Genomic DNA, 26976 nt, shown 5'->3' with positions numbered 1-26976 from the left:
CACTTAAGTATTATGCTACTGTCACTGGAAGTACTGCCCACAATGTAAATTAATAAGAAATCAAGGAATTACAGGAAATTAAGATTTTCTTTTGAAACAATCATTTTTACCTTTCTTATCCCTGAATATCATTTAAATCTTTCTACCCTTAATTCTTACCCCAATTACCAAGTTCTAGTCACTACTGTCATTTGTAAACAAGGTTCTGAAGTCCCATTTTGTCAACTCCACCTCCAAAATCTATTCCATCTGGAAGCCAGATTAGTTTATCTAAATGTAGATCCCAGCATGTCACATCCTGGCTTCAGTCTCCCTGGTGTTAGTTACAGCCCTAATGAAACAGTTCACCTTTCAACATGACTTCCACATATTCCAAACATGTTACTATCCTCTTTGAAAAAAACAGGTGCAAAAAAAAAAAAAAAAAGAGAAAGAAAGAAAGAAAAAGAAAAAAACAGGTGCTTTGGGCACACATTATTTTTCTTTGAGCCAATACATCATTCATGAAGCCATCTCTGATTCTTCAGGGCGCTTCGTGTATACATCTCCACAGTACCTGTACCTCCCTACATGGTAGCTATCTGTCTATTTATATATGCGGGGGGGGGGGGGTGGGGACAGACCCTCTGTCAGGGCTATAAGGTCATGACACCAAGATTCTGCCTGCCTTACAGATCTTTATATTCCTAAAATATGGCACAAATCTAAAACTTGCTGGGCACTCAAAAAATATTTGCTGGGGCTAGCACTGTGGCATAGCGAGTAAAGCTGCTGCCTGCCATTCTGGCATCCTATATGGGTGCCAGATCGAGCCCAGGCTGCTCCACTTCCAATCCAGCTCTATGCTAAGGCCTGGGGAAGCAATGGAAGATGGCCCACGTCCTTGGGCCTTGCACTCGCATGGGAGACCCAGAAGAAGCTCCTGTTTCCTGGCTTTGGATCGGCTCAGCTCCAGCCATTGCAGCCATTTGGGGAGTGAACCGGTAGATGGAAGACTCCTCTTTCTCTCTCTGCCTCTCTGTAACTTTCAAATAAATAAATCTTAAAAAAAATTTTTGCTAAATGATTGAAAATATTGAGCTAATCTCTTTATGATACAAGAAATAAAATATTTATATTCTCTAAAACTATCCTATTCAAATTCAGAGATACTAGTGACACTAGTGAAAACAAAGACTTAGGTTCTATTAAGCAAATGCTTGCTGACTTTAGATTGGAAAAGGATCAACACATTAAAGTAACCAAGGCACTTCCCCTGTATTTCAATAATTTCTCATTTGCATAAAAGACTTTAAAATATTATAAGAATTAATATAGACAGGATATGATATGAACTGAAAGTAAAATATGAAGTCATTAATATTCTAGAAAATTTACTAAATATACATTACTTAAAATACCCTTTTACTGTTAAGAGGCAAATATGGAATTAAATTAATGAGACCCAACACAATAATTAAAGAAAACACTAAGTGTCCAAGCAAAGGCATGGCATGAGGGAAAATGTTGCCTATCTCTACTGAATTCCAGCCAATAAGTCTAATGTCAAATTAATGTGCATAATCACACAAGGGACAAGCTACTTCAGAGACATATAAGATATATCCTAGGAACAGTTCTATCTTATATAGCTATCATAAGAAATAGGACCTGTCTTATATCATTATGAAGGTTAACCTAATTTTTAAAAATGGGACTGGTTTTCAAAAGCCTCATACAAGAACTGGTCTTATTAAATCAACATCACATTTTATAGACAACGTAGTATCATATAATTAAAAATTTTATAATCTCATATGATATTTTATCCAACTGAGATTGTTATTTTTATGTAGTATTTTCTATTATTTTTGTATAGCTCCACCAAGAACCTCAGATCTAATCAACTGAAAAACCCAACTATTCAATGGTACTCTGAAATATATATTTATACTGTACAAAAAGCAAAAGGGTTACTAATAAAATACATGCAAGAGGGGCTGGTGCTATGGCGTAGTGGGCTAAGCCACCTTTCGCAGTGCCGGAATCCCATATGGGCAGTGGCTCGTTTGAGTCCTGGCTGCTCCAGTCTAGCTCCCAGCGGAAGAACCTGGGAAAGCAGCAGAGAATGGGCCAAGTCCTTGGGCCCCTGCCACCCATGTAAGAGACCCAGAAGCAGCTCCTGGCTCCTGACCTGGCCCAGCCCTGACTGTTGCAGCCATTTGGGGAGTGAACCAGCAGATGGAAGAGCACTTCCTCTGTCTCTCCCTCCCTTTCTCTCTATAATGCTACCTTTCAAACAAATTAAATAAATAAATACATAAAATGCATGTGAGGTATCTTTTTATATGACCGAGTGTTGTTGTTATTTCAAAAATTCTGCACTGCTTGAACTTTAATGAATGTATTCAACCCTTCCCATTTCAAATTTGTATAAAGTGGAGTCTTATCTTTTTTGGCAAGTAGGATCAGGGGTGGAGAGTCAATATGAACTTCAAAGCATAAGACAGCATTTTAATTTTGCAGCTGGCCTAGAAGGTTGGAAAGTTGGTCCACACAACCTCCATAAGATAAGTTTTGTCAGTCTTCACTCTGTAATCTCTCTGTACAATTTCTGCTCTTTCCACACCAGGAAGAGGGAAGAGTTGTTTTTCCCATTAAAATAAAAGATGCCAGAAGAGGTTTGCACTCGCTCCCCATGTCACTTCATCAGGTAAAGGTTAAGATGTGCCACTCTCCCCTCTGTCCCTCACCTCTCCTCTTCACTTTTACTCTGGAACGCAGATGTTCCTTCCCATGCAAACGGCTAGAAATTACCGCGTATGCAAAGACGGTCTGACATTACAGACAAACAAAGCTTTCCTTGCCCTACTGTACTGTGAACCTGCAGAAAAGGTAAACTGTTGCCTATCCAGCATCCCAACTGACTCCAGACCTCCCAGCCTCTGCCTGGACCTGAACCCCTACCACTCGTTCTAACACTGAAAACTTACGGCCACATCTCATTCCTCTGGCAGTCTTAATCACAACCTGAATCCTTCAACAGGTAAGAAAAGGATAATAAAAGCAATCTCCAATCTTCCCTTCTCACTGCATTTCAAAATGTTTGTTTTTTCTGAGACTCCACATGCTCGTCTTGAAGAAAAATGACTGAAAACTATACACGGACTACATTGGCATTCATGTTTTTGAAGAAAATCATTAGGATCTGTTTTAAACCATAACAACATACCTAGTTTTTCAAAGTGTAGATAATGTTTATATCATAACCCAGTGCACATTTCAAATTCAATACCAAGTTCTAAATGAGAATTAGATGGGTAATTCTTCATGCAAAAAGAATGCGATCAATTACATAATTATTTCTCTTTTAAAATATTGTTTATATATTTCAAAGTATATTCCTCCCATATAAAATTCAAAACACTGATGTATTTAATATTGTAAAGCAATCTACAAATTGTAAAATTATAAACTTTAAAAACTGGTTAAAAATTTATAGATTCATCACATCATTTAAGAATTACCAATGTGTCTAAAAATAATACAGCAGCCATGCCCCTGTGGCATGTCAATTTGTATTCTCTTGCATATAACATTTTAATCTGAAAAATTACAAATAGATCATGCTTTTAAGAAAGCTTATTCTAATAGCCAAAGATAATCATGATAGACTCTGTATGATGTGAATTAAATTATTCACACTTTTAAAAATCTATAATTATAAAACAAAAACCATAAAACGCTCCTAGTTACTTAACCAATTGGTTTCCAGACATCAAAGAATTTCTTTTCTTTAACTCCAGATTCCTCTATAACAATCCCCAATTTGATGCACAATTTCAAAAGATTAATAGTGAAATTTACCGACTGGTCATTTATTAGAATGAAAGAAGTGAGCAAGGATGTTATAATAGGCCTCTTGATTAAAATGCAGAATGAAATAGGCCGGCGCCTTGGCTCACTAGACTAATCCTCCGCCTGCGGCGCCAGAACCCTGGGTTCTAGTCCCGGTCGGGGCACAGGATTCTGTCCCGGTTGCCCCTCTTCCAGGCCAGCTCTCTGCTGTGGCCAGGGAGTGCAGTGGAGGATGGCCCAAGTGCTTGGGCCCTGCACCCCATGGGAGACCAGGAGAAGCACCTGGCTCCTGGCTTCAGATCAGCGGGGTGCGCCGGCTGCAGTGGCCATTGGAGGGTGAACCAACGGCAAAGGAAGACCTTTCTCTCTGTCTCTCTCTCTCACTGTCCACTCTGCCTGTCAAAAAATAAAATAAATTTAAAAAAAAAAAGAAATAAAAACATGAAATCTGGTTAAAAATAAAGTGCAAATAAGAAAATACAAGAGACTTAAAACTCTCATTTCCCTTTTTTGACTAAATCCCTTTTCTATCTGTTTAAAATTTTAACAGCACCCTCCCCAAACGCTTTCACATTGGGTTTCTGGAAAGTTTTCATCTGTGGCATTTAAATGTAAATTTCTAATGAATTTCCTATAAAAAGCAATAAAATCTCACTGTGTCTTCATCTGCAAAGCAGGTTAGTACAGAACAGCGACCCATTCAATCTTAAAAACAAGTAGGTTACACCTGTATTTCTTCAAAGAAGGTAGACAATCCACTCCTAGCTCTGAACAAATAAAGCAGCCTATGCCACCACACACATCACCAACAGTCTCAACATCTTACAAGCTTCTACTCAATCAGGACAAAATACAAAAGTACAAGACCAAGCAAAACACATCAATATTGTAAACTCATTAGTTACAATGCAAATTCACAAATAAACTTGGGTTAGTGTAGGAGACCACACACAGATTACAATACCTGAGATTTAGTGCATTCCTTTGAGCCAAAATGAAATGAGTGCCATAAAGGAGGAAAGGAAAAGATGAACATTATCAGACATGCTATATTATATCTGCCAAAATGAAGATATGTTAAATTAGGTTACGAATGACCACACAGAACTGGCTCTCAATGTTCTTCAGCCATGCACTTGCAGTCATTTAAAATCACCCATGAAGTATTCTCATGCAGTTCCTTTAAATATGTTTTTATTCATAGTTCCACCCAGTTAGCCAATTTCTTTCTAAGTGGAATATTTCCATTAACAATAGGAAAATACGGCTTAAATCTAATGAGGATGAATAATTTTGCTATTTTCCTATATTGCAATTACACATTATACATTGATAAATATAATTAAAACACTCCTGGCACACAAAAAATGACCCAGTACTTTTAATTATGACCATGTTGCTGCCAATCTTAATACATTTAGTAAAATTAATAACAACATGTCACATATTAGTAATCTAGTTTATGATCCATTAGTAATCAAGTTAAATTTTTTTATCCCAGTTGAATTTTTCCCTAAAAGTGCCTGTTGGCTAGCTAAGACATTCTTAAAAACCAAAAACTATAACAATAAAATTCACACTTTTTTTTTTCAACCAGAGCAAGAAAGAGGAATCATGTAGAAAATTTGAATGAAAAGTTCCGTAAAAGTGAGAAAGTTAGGGATGGGAGAAAGAAAGTTATGAAACGACACTCTAACTTAAGTGTGACAAGCATCAGGGTATAGCAAAAAGTCACAGAAAGTAGATTGCAAAGGTGAGTTCATTTTGGTGCCAAAAATTGTGAACTGCATGCATGGTTTTCTCATAATCCACATTTCCCATGAGCCTTTTAAAGACCCTTATATGCGTGAATTTCAAAACTTTCTACACCAAAATAAACTCCATCCTCTCAATTACACTCTCCATGCACTTTCTGGAAGACTTTCATCTGACTATGAACTAAACCTGTCAGTCAAATGCTAAATTTTAAGAAATTCACACTCCTGCCTTCTTAGTTTAGAAATTAATTTGGAAAAACAAAGCAGAAAGAATACTAATAATATCACTACTAGGCTAGAGTATTATAATCAAGATTACACTCCTAATACGCACCACTATTTTTAATATGTATTTCCTTTTTCCATGAGTCTGTATCAACACTAAAAATATTACCTTCCTCATGGACACTGCTAACAAAAAACCTTTTATGAGTTGTTTCTTTTTTTTTTTAAATACCAAGTCTCTCCAACAGACAGACAAAGCTGTCTTTGTGATGAGCAAAAAGCCAGCCTTCCACATGAGCTCAATGAAATGATTCAACTATGAAATTCATGCTAAATTAAAATAGTGCATGGGCAGTGAGAGGAGTAGGCGGGCTGCTGGTGGTCAAAACCACATTAAATATGTAAATACAAAAAGTTCTCAGAAGTGGAATATTTGAAGTGTGGGGATAAAATATATTATTTAAAGTAACTAAAAACTGAGTAAAAACATTTAAGTCTATAAACATTCTCCCGTGCATTTGTGATTGATACTAATTTGCAGAAAGAAAAGGCAAGCAAGAAAAACTGAGAAATGTAAAACAGCCATCTATTACCTACTTTTCTTTTCAAATTGATTTTATGTATAATGACTGCCCCTTCAACAGTGCTACATGCATAAATTCTTTCGCCTTACTATGACATGTTCAAGAATTCAAGTTACTTTGAACCAAGCAGTAAGAAAAAACAAGGCTCTAAAGTCACTCTATTGAGGTCTTACACAAAGCACTCATTATCCGGGTCATGGCTTCCTCAAACATAAAAAGTAGCTTATTTATCAAATTATTTATTAAATGACAATCACGTGGATTACTGCATTTAAGAGGAAAACTGAATGAACCTATTAGAACTATTTCAGGATATCTCCAAATTGATAATTTAAAGAGCATCATTTCAAATTATTCTTTTCACTGAATCTTTTTTAAATTTCAGATAGTATTCTCACAACTGTATGAGAAACTATCTTATTTTTGCATGTCTACTTTATAAATTACAAATAGATATGATACCAGTCATGTGGACAAAGAGGTGAAACGCACAGGAGTTAGCTAAAATTTTAGATCCAGCAAAGATGACATAAAAGACATCAAACACAAGTGCATTACACTGATCACAAAGCTGAACTTCCAAGAACATTCTAAGTCACAAATGAGCTAAACAATGTCTCATGACATCTTATGTAAGTGCAATATCATGTGTTTCATGCAGAATCTACTCTTCGAACAGTATGTCTATCATAGAAAAGAATTATTAACCAAAAATAGAAAAGCCAAAGGTCTTTCCACAAAACTTGAAACAAAAAAGTAGGTGAAATAAAAATTCTACTCAGAAAACTCACCGTGTGGTAGCCCCTCGGCAAAGGGGGTTTGCCCACAGGATAAGGATCCACAGTGTCGATGATCGTTTGCCTTTCCCCTTTCTGGTTGATTTTTCTAAATCGCCTCCGAGACTGTCTGTGGGAAGCTTGTCGTTGAAAGTACTCTTCATTTTCATCCATATAGTCCACCTGAAACGAAGCCCGAAACAACTTCATTTCCTCAAGCACCTCATACCATAGTCATGCGAGACATGGAAAGAAACGTACAGATAGCTCATAGCCATTCATTTTGCAAAGACCTTTGTAGACAAACTAGACAAACCTCAAGTGTGTTTGAGCTTCCCTGGAGCGAAATGCTTTTGAGTAACTTTTAATTTATGAAGAGGCATTTTTCAGTTCCACTTAGGCCATTATGGGTAACTCTTGAATTTCCTGCAGTTTCAAAGGGAAGGATATTTTCGGTAGTCTTTGTACTGGCTTATTAGTGAAAGATCTCACAGGATACATTACCGCACATAATAAAAGCAACTTCTATATTGTCTTAACCAAAGCACAAAAATATCTGACATGTATGAGTACATCTGAAAAAACCCCCAAATCCCAGAAGGCTCAAACTGGATTGCCAGCAGAATGGCTTGGCTGGATTACTTAAGAGTTTCTCTTCCTGCTTGCTCTCTGTATTTTTTAGAATATTGTACAAAAATAAGCCCACACTTCAGGAACTCTGAAGAGTGGCTCGATAGAGAACAAACGTGGTATTAGGTTGTTCTTTACCAGAGTAATATGTTGAAAATGTGACTGCTCACATCAGAGGTATGCGCACATGCAAGTCTGTTCGTAGACAGGCAAACTAAATAGTCTGTGTCGTATTGGCATCGATAAGATACTCAAGGTTCATCGGCCTCTCCCTCAAATAAAATTTAAAAAAAAAAAAAAACAACTAAATACTCAAGGGAGTTTTTAAAAATTCTTCAGAGAAATTTTAAAAATGGCATTAACAGGACAAAAATCTGTTTACGATGCTTTACAAAGTCTTACGTATCTGCCTACGCTTTTCCCAGTCCTAAATCTTGACTCACCACCAATGCATTTTCTCACCTAAGAGTAAATTTCTTGAAATTTTACCAAAAGTTTGCAACAGTTTTGACAAGGAACTTCTCATCTCTGATGGGATCTCTCTCTTACATCATATGGAAAAACCCTAAGGCTTTTCTGAAAACAGACCTAGAGTTGTAATGAAATACTTTGTTAAGTGTTGATAAAAAAAATTCCAGTAGGGGCAGGTATTTGCCCAGCAGTCAAGTCCCTGCGGGGATGCCTGCGTTCTGTATCACAGGGTGTGCTTCAAGTCCCAGCTCTGCTTCCTATCTCGCTTCCTGCTGACTTACACCCTGGGAGGCCGCAGGTGATGGCTCCAAGTATTTGGGTCCCTGCTACCTAGGTGAGACCCCGGATGGAGTCTCCATCAGGCCCATCCCTGGCTGTACCAGGAATCTGAGGGGTGAACCAGCAGATGGCAGATCCCTCTGTGTTTGTCTGTCTTTTTGCCTTTCAAATAAAATGAAAACAAATGAAAAAAATTGAAAAGCTTCCATCTTCATTTCTATTGGTCATGTCTGGTAGGGCTCCTCCGTACCAGACAGGGTGCTGGCTGGGGACAATAAGAATATCAATATCGATTAAATGTCTGGACTGGGAGCCCCCTCCCACCTCATTTTATTTTTGTTACTGATGTTTTAAAAAAAAGCATATTACCCTATCTTAAATAATTTTTATAAATTAAGGAGACTATGACGGGGTTTTGTTCTTTGGAGCGTCAATGAGATTAATTAAGTTGTTAATATCTATTTTAATAGTATGTTTAATATGTAATCTGTCAATATATTTTCAAATACACAATGTCACTTAAAAGAGAGATACAGAGATGTCAATAAAGTGTTTAATCAGTACAGTAGTCCTCTAATTTTCTTTCAATTACTTAAAGGAACTAGGATGATTTCCTTGGCATTAACTGGTCCTTGAATACATATCATTGTGATTCATTTAAGTAACTCATTCATTCTAATCAACAAAGACCTAGAATTCAAAATTTTCCCCATATTTCAATTAAATGTGGTTAACACAAATTGAATGACAAAGTTAAAAACAAACCTTCAGGTGTCTGCCTCCTTCAAACTTTAACTGGATCCTGTAGGTAATTATAATAGTCCGATTGGGATTCAAATTCACAATAAAAAGTTATGAGATACCTATCCTAATGTTAGAAAGAATACAATACCTTACGACAAGTAGCTTATGAAAATGTCTTTACTCCTTAGAAAGTGCTAGGAAAACAAACAGAGAAATATTCTTACCACAATCATTTCAGAAGGCTCTAAGACAATGCACTCGCAGCCACGCCTAAAGCTCCCTGCAGAACGTTTGCCAAAACTGCAAAGGAAGAACAGGAAACAGGCAGTGAGGACAACCTCAGGAATACGGACTGCGAAGTGAAGCCAACCCTCCAGATAACTGAGAACCACAGACAGTCACAAAAAGTACACGTGGAGGAGAGAGAAGTATCTTTAGTTGCTATTTACAGAGAATGACCACGGAGGAGTCAAATGCTTCAGTTTCAGTTTTCTCTTTTTGGAGAACAACATAATGTGCTTTCAAATTAACAATGCGAGCGCAACATGAACATTTAGTATGAACGTGTGCTGTGCTGTGTTTTCCATCATTCTGTTAAGTGAAGTTTCTAGAAAACCCCAAGCTGGGTGGGAAATGTCTCAGGTGCAAACTAAAAACCCATTCAGGAGTGGGGGTTGTGGCTCTAAGGAGGCACTGGGGACACGGGCATCCCACATCCGAATGCCTGGTTTGAGTCCTGGCTACTGCACTTCAGAGCCATGTGCACCCTGGTAGACAGCTCCCTGCTGTCTACACGGGAGACCCAGCCTGTGTTCCAGGCCCCAGCCTTCAGCCGCAGCCCTAGCTGTTGCAGGCACCTGGGGGAACCAGCAGGTGGAAGATATCTCTCTCTCTAATAAAATGAAGTAATTTTTAATATCCAAAAAAGTACAAAAGGCATATAATTCTCTTCTATAACTTAATTTGCTCACTTTAAACATTTCTTTCACCTACAAGGTGTATCTACTTTTTGTACTGTACTCTAAATTCTTTAAGTAAAAGATACTCATTAAGACTGTCTTTAATGTGCTGTACACTGTTATTTAATGCTATAACTAGTACTCCAACAGTATTTTTTTCACTTTGTGTTGCTATGTGGGGGCAAACTGTTGAAATCTTTACTTAATATATACTAAACTGATTTTCCGTATATAGAGAGAAATGAAAATGAATCTTGATGTGAATGGAAGGGGAGAGGGAGCAGGAAAGGGGAGGGTTGCGGGTAGGAGGGAAGTTATGGGAGGGGGGAAGCCATTGTAACCCATAAGCTGTACTTTGGAAATTTATATTCATTAAATAAAAGTTTAATAAATGGGAAAAAAAAACTGTTTTTCCTTAATTAGAAAGTGACTTAAGAGGATATGCATATTAAAAAGAAAGAAAGCCACCCTGAAAACCATCCCTCTGCTGTATGAGCGGCATCCTTCCACCCAACACTGGAGGACAATGAGTCTTTCTGGCCTAGACACATGAAAACTGGGGTCAAGGACAGGGAATCCCCGGGAAGCTGGGTCGTCCCAATTTGCTCCATCAATCTCATCCCTTTCTCATTCACTACTCTAAAAATTCGCCTTTTTCTCCAGTCGACACTAACATTTTAAGTATTCTTTTTTAGTAAACTTATCTCTCAGGGAAAGAAATGTGATATACTGAGCAATCTTTTCTCCCAAGTTAACTAGGCATTTTGAGTGATTCCTATGGAAATTCTTGTTTCTTTCATAACCCTATTTATTTCACAATGGTACACAGCATTCATGCACAAAGCATCAAACAATGATGAAAAAAGTCATGGAAAACAAAGAGAACAGGACAGTCAGCATTTGTCTCCTCATCATTTGTGATCTCTGGCAAACCACACTGAACACTTCTCATGCTGAATTTCATTCACTTACATTAAGGCTATCAGATTAGGTCAACACGTAAGTTCTTCCCCACCCAAAAAAAAAAAAAATCCATTTTAATTCAATCAAGAACAGAATGCATGCACAGATAGGTAAACGTACACATACGAGGACTTTTCTAAAGGAGAAAACACGTTGCCAAATGAAATATATAAAAGTATCTTCTTAGTCACCTTGGTTCTTGTGTTAAGTAAAATGATCCAAATTTTTGAATCTTTTCTTTTTAGTTTGCAACTAAAATCCCCTAATTCTTCAATACACACAGAAATATTTTTCTGAATCTGTGGCTGCAATTTAGCTTTTTCCCCAAAGAATCTTTTAATTTAAAGATACGCCACTAATTGTTAGTAAAATACACGCAGCTTTCAAACTATCATTATCCATTTAACCCTGTTAGATGAGCAGGTGAAAATACATTTTATGTTTAAGATTTATCTCTAAATAACATTAAAATCTAAAAATCCATGACTGTGAGATCCTAAATCTGATCCTATTTCATTGTGGCAGACCTGAGTACGTTTTAAAAAAATATAATGAACAAATGGTTATTCTTTTTAAGTGTACTATATGTAATAAAACAAAGCCATAAATGAGACACATACAACAGGAGTTATAAAATACTTGAGAAAAACCTGAAACACGCTAGGATTGAAATTTTCACAAGTTTTAGGAACAAAAAGATGTTAATGTTCACATATATAAGTTAATGTTCACATATATGAACTATTGGTAGTCATCTATTTTATGCCTAGCTATTTTTATCGACTCCCAACACAGAATTTAGTCTGTAAATCCTCTTACCAATTAGTCACTAGTTCAACAGAAATTTATGACTAAGAAGTCACACCCCCAATGGCATTAACACTATCACTCTGGGTATAAAGAGCTTACATTCCCTAAAACGTGCTATGCTATGAAAAACCTTTCCACGAGCACGCTGGAAAACGAGCTGCACCAGAACGGGACAAAACTCTGCAGCCACAAAAGACTCACAAAGGCAGCAAGGCAGAATCAATTACTTCATTTGTCCAGAGAGCTGTGTTTTCAAACACAGCCTGGAACCCAGAGGAAAGACGGCCTCAGAAGAGCCAAACTGTAGGTCATGAGTGCCTGTGCCAGGCCTGATCAACGACCAGGCCTCCGGGCTCTCGCAGAGGTGACTTATCCTTAGCTTATAAACCCAACGGCCAAAGCAGCAAAAAGTATCAGCCAGAAACTCATTAAGCCCACAAAATACGTTGGGCTCTTGCCTCACTGATTCTTTGAAACAACAAACACACACGCAAAAGTGAAAACACATAATTAACAAAAAAATGCTATGGGTGGGATATAGTTCATGTGTTGGAAACATGGTCCTCGTTGTGATGATGTTGGCAAGGGATGGGCTTCACACAGGGTGTTAGATCATTGGGAACAGTGGCCTCAGAAGGCATTAATTGGAGCAGGCCCTGTGGCCAAGCAGGTAAAGCCACCGCCTGCAGTGCCAGCATCCAACATGGGCGTCAGTTCAAGTCCCGGCTGCTCCACTTCTGATCCAGCTCTCTGCTATGGCCTGGGAAAGCAGCAGAAGATGGCCCAAGTCCTTGGGCCCCTGCACCCACGTGGGAGACTTTGAATAAGCTCCTGGCTCCTGGCTTTGGATTGGCACAGCTCAGGCCATTGTAGCCAACTGGGGAGTGAACCAGCAGGTAAAAGACCTCTCTCTCGCTTGCTCTCTCTCTCTCTCTTTGCTCTCTGTGTAACTCAAATAAATAAATCTTTTTTAAAAAAATAAGAGACATTAATGTAGTTCTTATGAGAATCTGGATAATTCTTGTGAGATGGTTGTTGCAAAAGAGAAAAACTGGCCCCTGCCTGCTCTCTGGCTTCCTGTCTCACCTTTGGGTGCCTTACAGGTGCAACTACCACCATGATGTCCAAAGCCACAGGCCCTCACCAGAGGCCAAACTGATGTGGCTGCTTGATCTTGGAATTTCAGGCTCCCAAATTCTGAGCTAAACAAACTCCTTTCCATCATAAAGTAGTCCGCCTTAAGCTACAGAGAATGGACTAATACGCCAATATTCCAAAACTCTTTGATCAAGTCCTATACAAACAAATGCACTGTTTAAAACTTCAGTTTTTCAAAATATACATAGAGAGTAAAGAAAACCAGGCAACCAAATGGAGACACAAAGGAGACAAAGTTCCCCATAGATTAAATCTTTTAAATATTTTAGGATGACTTAGTAGAAAGAAGTAGAGCCAAATTTGCAGGTTTGCAAATGGCACATTTTTAGATACTAAAGCACAAAACAAATCTAGTAAAAACAAAGTTTTATGGGTGTGGCAAAGCAGAGGATTCAATGTGTACCAAAAAAATTTCATCACAAAAAGTGATCAAATGCAAATGTTTAATGACATTTAACAATAGTTTCATCTGAGAAATGAAAACTAGAAGTTTTGAAGGCATCAGCACAGAAAGTCACCTACTCAGCAAACCAAATGATAAAGACAAAACTTAAAATGATGGACGTGCCAGAAAGGAACCAAAACCCAACATCTGCGATGGGCACCTGGAGCAGTGGTTACGACGGTGCTGATGAGCGCTGGGGTTAAGTCCAGGCTCCGAGCTTCCACTTCTGCGTCTTGCTAAGGCCCGTCCTGAGAGGCAGCAGCTCAAGCACTTGGCACCTGCCATCACGTGGGAGTCCCAGGTGCTGTGGGCATTTGTGCAGTAACCCAGCAAAGGAAAGATCTTTCTTGCTCTTGCTTTCTCTCCATTTCAAGTAAATAAAAACAAACCTTTAAAAAGTTTGGATTTTTTTTTTTTTAACATTACTCAAATTCTTATAGGAAATAGTTTGAGTCTATGATAGAATCTCGCTACATGTTTCCCACAATAAAACCAAGAGCATCTGAAAGACCAGGGGTACTTAAGGAACATTTAATGCAGTCTTAGTAACAGCACCTGAGAGTCAGCATCACTTCAGCTTCCAAAATAACGACTTACGAAAGTTTAGAAATGATGCAATTAAAGAAAAACTTGGATGATTTAAAAAACATCTACCACCCTTGAGGATTTTAAGAGATATCAAACAAGGAAGGATTGCTCCAAGGTTGAGTGACCATTTTCTGTTCCATACTGCCACTGTCAGAAAGGACCATTCGTCCTATCACAAGCAGCACTCTTTTTTATTATAGAACCTTAAAGTGGACTGTATAAAGAAATCTGCAGAGTTATTCCTTCACAAAATCTCAGCAGCCTGTTTACAGAAATAATGATGAATAATAATGAATAATAATGGTCCTCATACTCACATGGAATCTCAAGGCACCCTAAAGCCAAACCACCTTGAAGAAGAAAGTCAGAGGAGTCACACTTCTCCCATTTCAAAACTTATGACAAAGCTACAGTAACCAAAAAGCTATGGCTGGGGACAGGCATATAAACCAATAGAAAAAACTGAGGCTCAGTAGAAAGAAAATCATCTTCTACAGCCAACCGATTCTAACAAGGGTGTCAGCTTTGATCAGTGGAGGATTCCACATGAAAATGAATGAAGCTGAACCCATACCTCATACCCTTCACAAAATAAAAATTCAAAATGGATCAACATTTTTTTTTGGGGGGGGGGACAGGCAGAGTTAGACAGTGAGAGAAAGAGACAGAGAGAGACAGAGAGAAAGGTCTTTCTTCTGTTGGCTCACCCCCCCAAATGACTGCTATGGCCGGTGTGTTGCGCTGATCTGAAGCCAGGAGCCAGGTGCTTCCTCCTGCACCATGCAGGTGCAGGGCCCAAGCACTTGGGCCATCCTCCACTGCACTCCCGGGCCACAGCAGAGAGCTGGACTGGAAGAGGAGCAACTGGGACAGAATCCGGTGCCCCGACCAGGACTAGAACCCGGGGTGCCAGCGTCGCAGGTGGAGGATTAGCCTAGTGAGCCGCCACGCCGGCCAATCAACATCTTAAATATCAGAACCTAAACTCCGAAGTTCATAGAAGAATGAGTAAATGGATTTGGCAACGCATTCTCTTTAATATTTCTTGTAAGTTTATTTATTTGAAAGACAATGAAAGGTGGAGGTTGGGGGGGGGGGCGGGGGTCTCCCATCTACTGGTTCACTCTTCAAATGCCTGCACCTGCAACAGCTAAGGCTAGGCAAGGCCAAAGCAGAAGCCATACTACTTCCCGGTTCCCCACATCAGAGGTAGGAACCCAAGTACTCAGGTCGTTGTCTGCTGCCTCCCAAGATGCCTTAGCTGGACGCTGGATCAGGACCAGAGAAGCTACAACTCGAAACAGCAGCTGATATGTGATACTGGTACCCCAAGCAGCAGCTTCATCTGCTGCAGCACGGGGCCCACCTTAACAACGGACTCTTAGTAAAAGTACGAGCAGCAGCAGAGGGAAAATGATCAAGTAGGTTTCACCAAATGCGTGGACTTCTGTGTATCAAAAGACATTATTAAGAAACAATCCAGGCCGGCGCTGTGGCTCACTAGGCTAATCCTCCGCCTTGCGGCGCCGGCACACCAGGTTCTAGTCCCGGTCGGGGCACCGATTCTGTCCTGGTTGCCCCTCTTCCAGGCCAGCTCTCTGCTGTGGCCCAGGAAGGCAGTGGAGGATGGCCCAAGTGCTTGGGCACTGCACCCCATGGGAGACCAGGATAAGCCCCTGGCTCCTGCCATCGTATCAGCGCGGTGCACTGGCCTCAGCGTGCCTACCGCGGCGGCCATTGGAGGGTGAACCAACGGCAAAAAGGAAGACCTTTCTTTCTGTCTCTCTCTCTACTGTCCACTCTGCCTGTCAAAAAAAAAAAAAGAAAGAAAGAAACAATCTACAGAACAGGAGAAAATATTTGTGAATCACATGTCTGAAAAGGACTTACTATCAAAAATATGATGAATTCCTACACTGAACAACAAAAAGGGAATCCAATTTAAAAATGGCAAAGAACTTAAATAGTCATTTCTCCAACGAAGATACACAAATAGCTAAAAAGCACATGAAAATTTGATGAATAGCTTTAGTTATTGTGGAAAAACATACCAAAATCCCAGTAAGATATGATTTCACACCTAAGTCTAGATGTAAATGAGATATTAGGATGGCTATAATTTAAAAGGAAAGAGAAAGAGAGAAACTTTGAAGCCTTGTAAACTGCTGATGGGTACATAAAATGGTACACCTTCATAGAAAACCATTTAGTATTTCCTCAAAAAGCTAGATATAGAATTACCAGCAATTCTAATCCTAGATTAAAAGCTAAAGACAAACCTTATGGACAAAGAGAGCTAGTTTGATAACTGAACTATGCCACAGATAAACAGGAAACAGACCTCTTTGATAATTTAGCAAAGATGTGATGGAGGTTGTGGGTAAAAAGGGAGAAGACAAACAAATATTTTAAATCACAGTTCTGAAGAGTTGATTATACCTACATTTTTCATTCATCCAGAGCTAATCTCATTTTTCTTCATCCATAGTCCCATATTTAAAGTGCCGGCATCCTATATAGGCACCCGTTCAAGTCCTGGCTGCGCCACTTCCAACCCAGCTCTCTGCTAATGGCCTGGGAAAGCAGTGGAAAATGGCCTAAGTCCTTGGGTTCCTCTTCCAACATAGGAGACCCAGAAAAAGCTCATGGCTCCTGGCTTCAGATTGGCCCAGCTCCAGCGGTAACAGCCATCTGGGGAGTGAACCAGCGGATGGAAGACCTCCCTCCCTCCCTCCCTCCCTCCCTCCCTCCCTCCCTCTCTCTAACTCTGCCTTTCAAATAAATATTTAAAAAAGAAAGAGAGAAAGACCATCTGGGACACTCACATCGCCTATCAGAGTACCTAGGTTTAAGTCTATGTGTTATTAATTTGTTAGCAGTTCCTCTACCCAATGTTCACTGGACATACAATGTAGGATCAATATTAGCAATATAAACTCCGTAATAAAGATCTTGCAAAACACTGGGTTTAAGCAATTTATATTCCTAGGAGGATGAATACCCAAACAGCTGTAACCCAACAGCAAAGTGGATAAGTGAGTGGATAAGTGAGTCATTGAGAGGTGACGTCTCATTGGCTGGGATCACTCACTAGCTAGTTGAATGGAAAAAGACTGATCAGCATTTGCACTTTAGACAGCAATTCAAATTCAGCAGAATTACAAATGACCATGAAGAGCTTTAGGGTTACCCCAAATAACCAAAGATTTCAATGTCAAATCTATCAAGACCAAGTCTCTTCAGACAGCTGCTGCCAGGACTTCAACTATTAGGGAATCCGCATCTCCGAAATGCCAAACGTGGTACCATGTATCCAGATACACACAGATACTTAAGACTGTTAGACTGTTCCGTTTTTTAAGATTCTTAACTTTTTTTTTAACTTAGAATTAAAATCTTTTAAAAGTCATTCAGTCTTTATTATCTTGTGTATGTACTTAAAACTGAACTATTACTGGACACATATATGAACAGCCATCTTTCAAAAGCTAAGACAGATATAGGCAATAGTTATCAGTGAGACATGGCCTGGATCTCTAATAATTTTGAATTCAGTAATTTTGAATAGCCAGCCCATGCTATAGTCTAGCCTTTGACAAGAGGTTGGAAAGCCAGATAAGGAATGGAAGTTGGGGGGGGGGGGCACCTGGAGTGTACAGTTCTATATGTTTTAAGAATGCTGAAAGTCTCCTGGCTCTACACAGTCTGAAAATTTAATCATTGTGATCTGTTTTAAACCCTTCTGTATAAATACGCTGTCCAGCTTAGCTTTCAACTATTCAATCTCAACGTAATTTTCAAATTTCCTTATAATCTCATATTAAAGAGCCACAAGATGACAACTAAGTGCAGGGTAGGCTCACGTTTGGTCAATCTAATGGTTGTCTGCCCTATCAAAAAAATAAAAATAAAAGCCCATAGAAAGTGATTGCTTTTAAAAAAAAAATGTACTCCCTCAGCACGACTAACTGAGGAATGGTTGCTCCAAAAACAGTATGACCACCGGATTCTCACTCCCATTAAATGAAGTTCTTGCTCAAGTTTTTAAAGATCAACTTAAAAATTAACAATCACCAACTGATTCAGCTTTTAATATTGAAATAAAATAACTATTTTCACAAGTACAAATGCCATATCTCTGTACTATCAAAAAATACGTAGACAAAAAAATTACCAATATGCTTCCCACATTACATAAAAAATTCCAGCAATCAGCCAAACTGCCCTTCACATTGAAGACTGTCGACCAGAAAGCACAAACGTCTGAGAGCAGTCTTACCTAGTCCCCGTAAACGCCCACAGACAACAAAGTACTGCTCGGGGTGCCGTGGCTTTCGTAGGGCCAATGTGTCCCAAGTTTCAGTGACCACATCTTCCCCAACCAAGTGGAGTCAAGGGCACTTTGTGCTAGCGTGAGTTTTCCACGGAAGGCAGTGGCCAGCAGACGCCTCTTCCGTCAGCGTCCCTGGTCCTGCCCTCTGTGTGGCCTGCACATTCTTGTGCACGTCAGAACTTCTCCGTGGGACGCACTCTCTCAGTCCTGGAATGTGCATGGACTCGGGTAGGAGAGGCAGATCGTACGGGTGGTAAACCCTAACTTACGACGCGATTAAAGTGTGACACTCTGAGATCGCGATGCTTCACACCTTCATTGCTAGACAGTGACAGGCACTTACTAAATCCTATGTTCTTCCTTGAAAACAACCTAACTGAACTGACTAGACTGATTGCTCCTCAACTAAAATCGATTTATTTGTTTAGGATGTACCAAAAAATGCACCTAACAGCCTGAAGCTAGATAACACAGCAGCAATTAAGTTGAAGGGAAAAACAATGAACAAACAACAGCTGATGCCATCAATTCCATTCTTAAAAATTAGCGAAATATATGGGAACACATTTTCAATAGAAGAGGAAAACAAAGGAGACTGTAAAAATTTTCCATAAAAATAGATTTAAACTCTTCAAATAGGCCTCAATTATTCATCAGTTTCATCTCTTTCTTCGCCAAAAAGAAACAGCTACTTCAAAGACAGTAACGCACACATGAAGTACATATGTAAACGCAGGTACCTGTATAAATTACAAACCAAAGCATGAACGTGGACTGACTCATATTCCAGAAGTATATGGAAAACTCAACACACATTTAAGCGTCTCTCAGTTTTTTTCCCAAGGCTCATTTTAGGCATATTCTATCAATCACCACCTGCACATATTAATGGAGGTTTGTCTTCCGCATAGACTTGCTTATAAAAATAGAACACAAGAAAAAATTACAAGTGAAGGCCTCACAGCTGCACGTCCCCCCGCGGAAGTCTGCTGTCTATGTCACTACACGAGAAGTACGAAACATCTGATATTTATGTGACGGACACTCAAACTCCTTTAAAACAAAAATCTGACCTGCACTGTCTTCAATGTCTGTGCAGCACCAGTAACAGCAGGGGTGCTGCCACCTCCTACAGGAGCTCCTGGCTCTGCAGCGCTGGGCGCTCCCCATCTCCCCGCGTGTTTCCTCCCAGTGAGTCCATGCGGCTGTGGCTTGTGCAGAGAGCCAGCATTCCTTCTGCCGGCCAATTTCCTGCTTTGGTGACCCGCCCACCTCTCCTGGCCGCAGTTCTGTGTTACGCATGTTGCATGGGCACTCCTTCCGCATACCAGCACCATGACCTCAGTGGCTGCCTCACAGACTCTCTTTATCAATTTCTACTAATGCATTGTCTCATCTCGTGTCAGTCAAGGGCAAGGAGGGAAGCCTGCAAGGTCTGCCCTCCTGTGAGTCTTCAAGGTCACGTGCTTCGATGTGCTGGCAGTGCAGAAGTACGCAGGCTGTACTGTGACCCAGCCGCTCTCCACTGAAGGGGGTGCTGGGCTGCATACCTGGCTGGAGGGCTTATCATGGACAAAGCTAGCATACATTTAAATCAAAACCGTGCGGGAAAAGTTGCAAGAGGCTGCCTTTGCCCCTGCTTTTCCCTCCAAGAGAAGAAAGGAGGCGCTTACCTCAGCAGGACTGGGGTGAAGAGGAAGCAGGTTTTCCCTCTTGCCACAACCCACACCAGCAAAGGACAGGGGTGCGTGATGACTGCACTGTGGTGCCTGTGTCCTCGTGACTGAACTGCTGGAGAACAGCTCAGCTAAGCTGATCTGCTGCACGCAGTCTACACAGAGGCACAGGCAGGTCTCTGCTGATCACAGTGCTTCACATACAGATGGCAGCTGATGGGTCTGCGTGAAAGTTATGGCCCATGACAGCTTCTGCCTCCCGCACGTAGACACGTGCCTCTCCTACAATTTCCTATGAAACGTTCACCACGTCAGGGTGCAAAGCTGGCCACGCGTGCATTGAACAGACACGAAAGCTTACTTACAAACGGACTACTTTAAAAAAATTCATTGAATTTAAAAAAATTCATTATTAAGGAACCACCAAACAGATCTATGTAATTTATTTTTAAAAAACAGTACATGAATTAATAATGATGATTCCAGACTGGTCTTCAGTAAGGACCTGAATTGATCTCAAAAATCAAATAATCCGGGGCCAGCGTTGTGGCGTAGTGGGCAAAGCTGTCGCCTGCAGCGCTGGCAGCCCGTACGGGCGCCAGTTAGAGCCCAGGCTGCTCCACTTCCCATCCAGCTCTCTGCTGTGGCCTGGGAAAGCAGTGAAGATGGCCCAAGTCCTTGGGCCCCTGCACCCATGTGGGAGACCAGGAGAAGCTCCAGGCTCCTGGCTTCGGATTGGCCCAGCTCCAGCCATTGCAGCCATTTGCAGAGTGAACCAGTTGATGGAAGATATCTATCTCTCTCTCTCTCTCCCTCCCTCCCTCCATCCTTTCCTCCCTTCATAACTCTTTCAAATAAATAAATAAATCTTTAAAAATTGCTATAAAACTTGAAAAAAGGGGCCGGCTCTGTGGTGCAGTGGGTTAATGCCCTGGCCTGAAGTGCTGGCATCCCATATGGGCACCAGTTTGAGACCTGGTTGCACCACTTCCAATCCGGCTCTCTGTTATGGCCTGGGAAAGCAGTGGGGAATGGCCCAGGTCCTTGGGCCCCTGCACCCGTGTGGGAGACCAGGAAGAAGCTCATGGCTCCTGGCTTCAATTTGCGCAGCTCCGGCTGCTACAGCCAATTGGGGAGTGGGCCAGTGGATGGAGGCCCATCCCCCACCAGCCCCGTGTAACTCTGAGTTTCAAATAAATAAATAAATCTTCAAAAAAAAAAAAAAAACTTGAAAAAATAATCAACAATGACAATCAAGTATCCTTAAGGGTGTATAAAAATAGCATTAAATCCCAGCAACAAGAGCTGTAGACTGAGTGTAAAGCTGCATAACACTTTTCCGTCATCTTCCGCCTTCTGTGATTTCTACTGTAGCAACATAACTACGGGCCTTCCACAAAAAACAGTTCACTTTATTCCCTGAGTGTGCTATGTAAACGGTTTTCGAGATACGATCTGGCTATATAATTACTTAGAAAAACACCAAGTAATACAATCCTAAATTAACTCATGTGCGTGAAATAAGGACGCTCCTCATGAGCCACACTTTGTTTTGCAGATAGAAAGCTGTTCCTTACTTTACCAGTTCTGGAAAGACCGCTTAGCCTCTGTTTCATCGACTGAAGTAGTAAAATCTATTATTTGTCATGAAAACATAAAATACCTGGAATAAATTTAATAGAAGATATACCTGACCTTAACCTTGCGAGGGGAAATTCTAGAAGATTTAAATGAAGAGACATGCCATGTTCATGGCTGACAAAGCTCGATATCATTAAGACAGTAGCTTCAATCTTGCTGGCTCTAAGCTACAAAACCCTTCACTCAGCCCAGCTTCCAAAGTGACCACTGCAGCTGAGGGGACGGCCAAGTAAGGTCAGCAACATTGCAGGCAGAGCTGTAAATTTCCTGTTAGAGATGCCACCTGCCTTTACCTGGCCAGCTCTCCTCTCAGGCCAGCTAGGTAATGGAAGTCAACAGAGTGCCTTCCCCTAGGAGGTTCATACCTCCCTTAGGATGGACCCCATGTGAAGAGATAGATAGGTCTGGGCCTCTTAACTTACAAGGCCTAAAGCCCACCAGATTATGATCAAGCCCCTTCTATCAGGTTCTATTTGCCTCTCAATCAGAAAACTTAATTGTAGCTTAGACAGCACCTTTCTTAGGTCCTCTAATAATGATTTTGTCCTTTTATGTAGACCCTGTCTAGCCCACGTGGGGCCTCATTCCTTCGTAATCATAGCCTCTACTACAATGGCTCTACTACCGACCTGTGTGTATTGATGGTCCTCTCCTCACTTAATGTTGTATGATTGTTCAGGATTTTCTCTACAAATCCATCTACCCACAAGAGACAAGTGGTCCTTTCTCCCAGTCCTGGTTGGGATCAGCTTTAAACCACGTCCATCAAACAGGCTTCACAAGGGTCCAAAGACCACCCCCTATTTCCTCTCCTCTGTGAAATCCTCTCGTTACTTGGTTGATGCCACTATTAGGACCATTCGTTGCTATACTCACCCTGTCTTTTATACTACCTTGTCTGTTTAAGTGTTTACAGGAGAGGATAATGGAACGAACCAAGGCCTTCACCAGCCAGCAGTCAACCAAATGCTGTTACAGGAGTAGACTCGGCTCCGCACCAGGAGTTTGAGACATCACCCCATGACAGCACAGAGTACCTCGTCGCCCCATATTAGCAGGAAGCAGCTCTAAAGACATGTCATCGTCCCTCTACCCCTCTTGGACTTTCGGAGCTAATGTGATCCCATACAGCTCTTGCTTTATAAAAAACAAAAGGGGGGGATGTTAGTAAAACGGCACAGTCTTATCTGTGGTGCTATCTACGCCCCCGATGCCATCCTAGACTCCAGCCCCTGCCGCCATGACTGGAAGCCAGGTGACCCCATGGCCCAACCACCGGTGTCAGCTCCACCTCCATACTAACGGGATTTGCAGTTCCTACTTCCTTGCCTGCCACCCGGCAGTTTCAAGAGGACCTGTTCCTGAACATGTCTCTCTCTCAATCTATCTCTTGATCTCTCTTTCCCTAGCTCACTCTCATTCCCTCTCTGGATCTCTCTTGGGCTCTCCTTTTCTCTTTTCCTTCTTTGTCCCTTCCCTCCAGTCTGTTAGGTTTCCCCCAGTAAATACTTTCCCTTAAAAAAAAGGGCAGGGGGAGCAGCACTGTGACATAGCAGGTAAAGCAGTGCCGGCATTCCACATTGGCGCCAGTTCTAGCCCCAGCTGCTCCACTCTCTGCTGTGGCCTGGGAAAGTAACAGAGGATGGCACAAGTCCTTCGGAACCTGCATCCATGTGGGAGACCTGGAGTAGGCTCCTGGCTCCTGACTTCAGATTGGCATAGCTCCAGCCGTTGTGGCCATCTGGGGAGTGAAGCAGTGGATGGAGGACCTCTCTCTCTCTCTCTTTCTCTCTCTCTGCCTCTCCTTCTCTCTGTGTAACTCTGACTTTCAAGTAAATAAATAAATCTTTAAAAAAAAATTACTTCCACTTAAAAGATAGTAGCTTCAGTGTAGTACCAATCAAATCCAAGCAATCATTTTTGACACTGACAAGCTAACTTTAAAATGTATATGGAAATACAAAGACATAGAAGAGAATCAATTTTGATAAAGACCACAACTGAGTATCTTTGCTATAGGATTTCAAAAGTTACCAGGAATCCAAACAAATGAAGACAGTGTGATATGGGTGCAGGGCAATGGAACAGAAGACAGACTCCAGAAATAGATACAATGAAATAGTTACATAAATACTTTGATGATTAATTGACTTTTAATAAATGTGTCAAAGCCATTGAATGGATGAAAAATTTCCTTTTCAGCAAACTGTTCTAGAACAACTTAATATCCATATGCAAAGATGTAATCTTAACCCTTACATCATATCACACACAAAAATTAAACCAAAATGGATCTTATACCTAACTAGAAGAGCTAATTTTTTTTAATTTCTAGAAGAAAAACATAAGACACCAGGTTAAAAAAATAATTTCTTAAACAGGACACTAAAAGCACACAGTATGAAATGTGTTGACAAAATAATCTTCATCAAGATCAAAAGTTTTAGGTTTTAGAAAGAAAATATTAAGAAAAAAAGAAGCCATGGAGTGGGAGAAAACTTTTGCAAAGCATATCCATCAAAGGAGTTGTATCCAAAGTACATAAAGAAGGTTTACAACTCAAAAATAAGACAATCTAATACATTTTCATGGGCAAAAGATTTGGACTGACACTTCGCCAAAGAAAATATATAAATGGCTAATAAACATAAGAAAAAATTCTCAACATCAGTCTTCAGAGACATGAACACTACCACATAACTACCAAAATGAATAAGATGAAAAGAAAAAGACTGACAATACCAAACGTTGGAAAAGATGTAAAGACAATTAGAGATCTTATAAACTGTTCTTGTGAATACAAAATATTACAGCCACCCTGGAAAACTGTGAGGCAGTTCCTTCTACAATTAAAACATACGCCTACTATGTAATCTACCAAATTCTACTCCTAGGAGTTTCTCCAAGAAGTAATGAAAACATACGTTCATGAATGCTCATAGGAGCCAAAAGCTAGAAGCAGTTAAAACCATCATTTTCAAATTAATGTTTTATGAAAGATTAAAACCATCTCATTGGCAAAAATTAATGAGATATATGAAATTTAACATCTACCTTATATAATGATAACGCTCTGTATGGCTTGATAAGATAGGCCATGAGACAATTTTTGCATCCGACGAGCAGTAAAACAAAACTTCAAAGTTATTAGTCTGCTCCTATTACTTTCTGATACACCTGCATCACTGTTTTCCTTCTGTATTCCCCCTGCTTACCCAATCCTCCACCTACCCAGCCCTCCGTCTCTACTTTTTTTAGGAAACTCATTCTGTATATCCCCTATAACTCCCACCTGTGTATCAGTGCACCTAACTCAACATGGCTAAAATCAAAGACCTCCATTTCCACTTGGGTACCACCCAGTCCCTTCCAGTTCTGGTAATTCCTGCCAAAGACATCACTTCACAGGCATCCAAGTTCGAAGCACTGACACTGTCTTTGACTCCTTCCTGACCCTTTGTCTGTAATCTTCAGTCACTGAATTTCATCACTTAGTCTTTCTAAATTGCTCTCATTTTTGTCTCATCCATTTTTATTTCCATGAAAATACCAGTCAGGCCCTTAGTGTGATGCTCCAAGAACACTGAATAAGCTTCCCGCCTCTCATCTCCGCTCTACCCAAGCTTTCAGGGACCTTCTCAGTCCTACTGACCTGCTTCTTTAGTCCCACATGGATTTCAGTGTCATTAGTCCAGCCTCTCCATTCAAATCCGACTGACCGTGTGCGTCCAAGCTTCTAACACAGTTTACAGTTTGACCCAGCTGTAGTGAAACAAGATGGCTGGGGCCCAGGACTCAGTATTTTACTCATCCTAAGCCATCTGAACCCAATGATTAGTCTGGGTTGGAAAACGCTACCTTGGGCAATCACCCTTCAGGGCTTCATCTTCTAAACATCTTTTCTGCCACACACAAGGACTGTAACTGAATGTTTTTTTTACAAGCATATTCTTAGAAAAATTAAAATTCATACTTCCTGGGCTGGAGTGGTAATCAAGCAGCTCTTCTCTACTATATTTGAAAGACTATAAATAAAGGTCTTTAAAAGTTCACTTAAAATGGGATAATGGTCATGAAACATGAATGCCTTATTCATAGACAACTATTTACTGTGTTTCCAAGCTTCTATATATAGTAGGTTAAAATTCTAGATCCAATGACAACGTGGTAACCTGAAATGGTCTCAAGATTCTAAGTAAGCAATTAATTATTATTTTAGACTATTTGAATCATAATAGCAAGAAGGGAAAAAAATCACGTCTTAAATATATATGCAGGAATATATACAATGTAAATGAATGAAATGGAATACTGTCTATCTGAGATTTTTCTATTTGTATTAATTAAGTTTGAATATGCAATGGTTGTTTTCTAAATTCACCTTAATGAACATTAACATAATAATAAAACACAGGAAAGTGCAGATTTGATCACTGCCCTATTTGAAAGTGTTTATTTCAGAAATACCAAAGTTATCTTAACCAAGTTATATACTAAAACACGAGGCCGTTTGTAACCATGAATCACAGGTGGGGAACCACTTTTCTGCCAGTGGCTACCTGGATACTTGGAACATCATCTGCAGGCCATACGGATTTACTGTGTAAAGCCCTACCTGCGGTCGCCTTGGCAGGACCAGACCAAATGATTTTGTAGGTCGCATACAACCTACAGGCCAGATGTCCACGACCCCTGCTTAAATCATGAATATGGTAAGTCGTTAGAGAGAACTATCTTGAAATATCCCACTCAAAAAACATGATAAAGGTATCACTAAGAGAAGCTATTTATGTAACTACCTAATTACATGAAGTTCTATTTTGGACTTAATTGCAAAAATATGTAACTACTATAAAGCCACACATGGGTTGGCCAGAGTAAGAAAATAAGGAAAAAAATATTCTTAGTATTATGAACTCATCCTTCAATATTCAAATTGGTAATAAACATCAAACAGACAGTTTCAAAACTCTAAGTTATTTATTTAAATCCTTGCATAAAAAGCAACTGTCTACATAACTGAGACATTATTTCATCTCATTTCTTTCAACAAGTGCTTTTCAACAATTTACAGCACAGCAAAAATATTAAGTTGAGCAC

The 26976-nt window shown here is 40.2% G+C and overlaps 1 protein-coding gene across 4 annotated transcripts in view; it reads right to left on the bottom strand.

The window, feature by feature from the left end:
- The window catches only part of RAPGEF2 (Rap guanine nucleotide exchange factor 2), a 259943-nt gene that overhangs the window by 106958 nt on the left and 126009 nt on the right, over positions 1-26976 (bottom strand). For 2 of the 4 annotated variants that reach the window (XM_062199353.1, XM_062199355.1), the window contains exons 5-7: positions 9528-9603; positions 7195-7362; positions 4802-4819 (exon numbers count right to left, since the gene is read on the bottom strand). In XM_062199353.1, coding sequence (XP_062055337.1) covers positions 4802-4819; positions 7195-7362; positions 9528-9603 — 262 coding nt within the window. Of the gene's footprint in view, positions 1-4801; positions 4820-7194; positions 7363-9527; positions 9604-19632; positions 19737-26976 lie in introns of those variants that run through there. The other 2 variants (XM_062199356.1, XM_062199354.1) reach the window with 2 other exon arrangements.

Source organism: Lepus europaeus, chromosome 8, assembly GCF_033115175.1.
Source record: "Lepus europaeus isolate LE1 chromosome 8, mLepTim1.pri, whole genome shotgun sequence".
NCBI lineage: Eukaryota > Metazoa > Chordata > Mammalia > Lagomorpha > Leporidae > Lepus > Lepus europaeus.
Note: the sequence above shows the minus strand (reverse complement) of the source record. Positions and strands in the feature narration are given on the sequence as shown.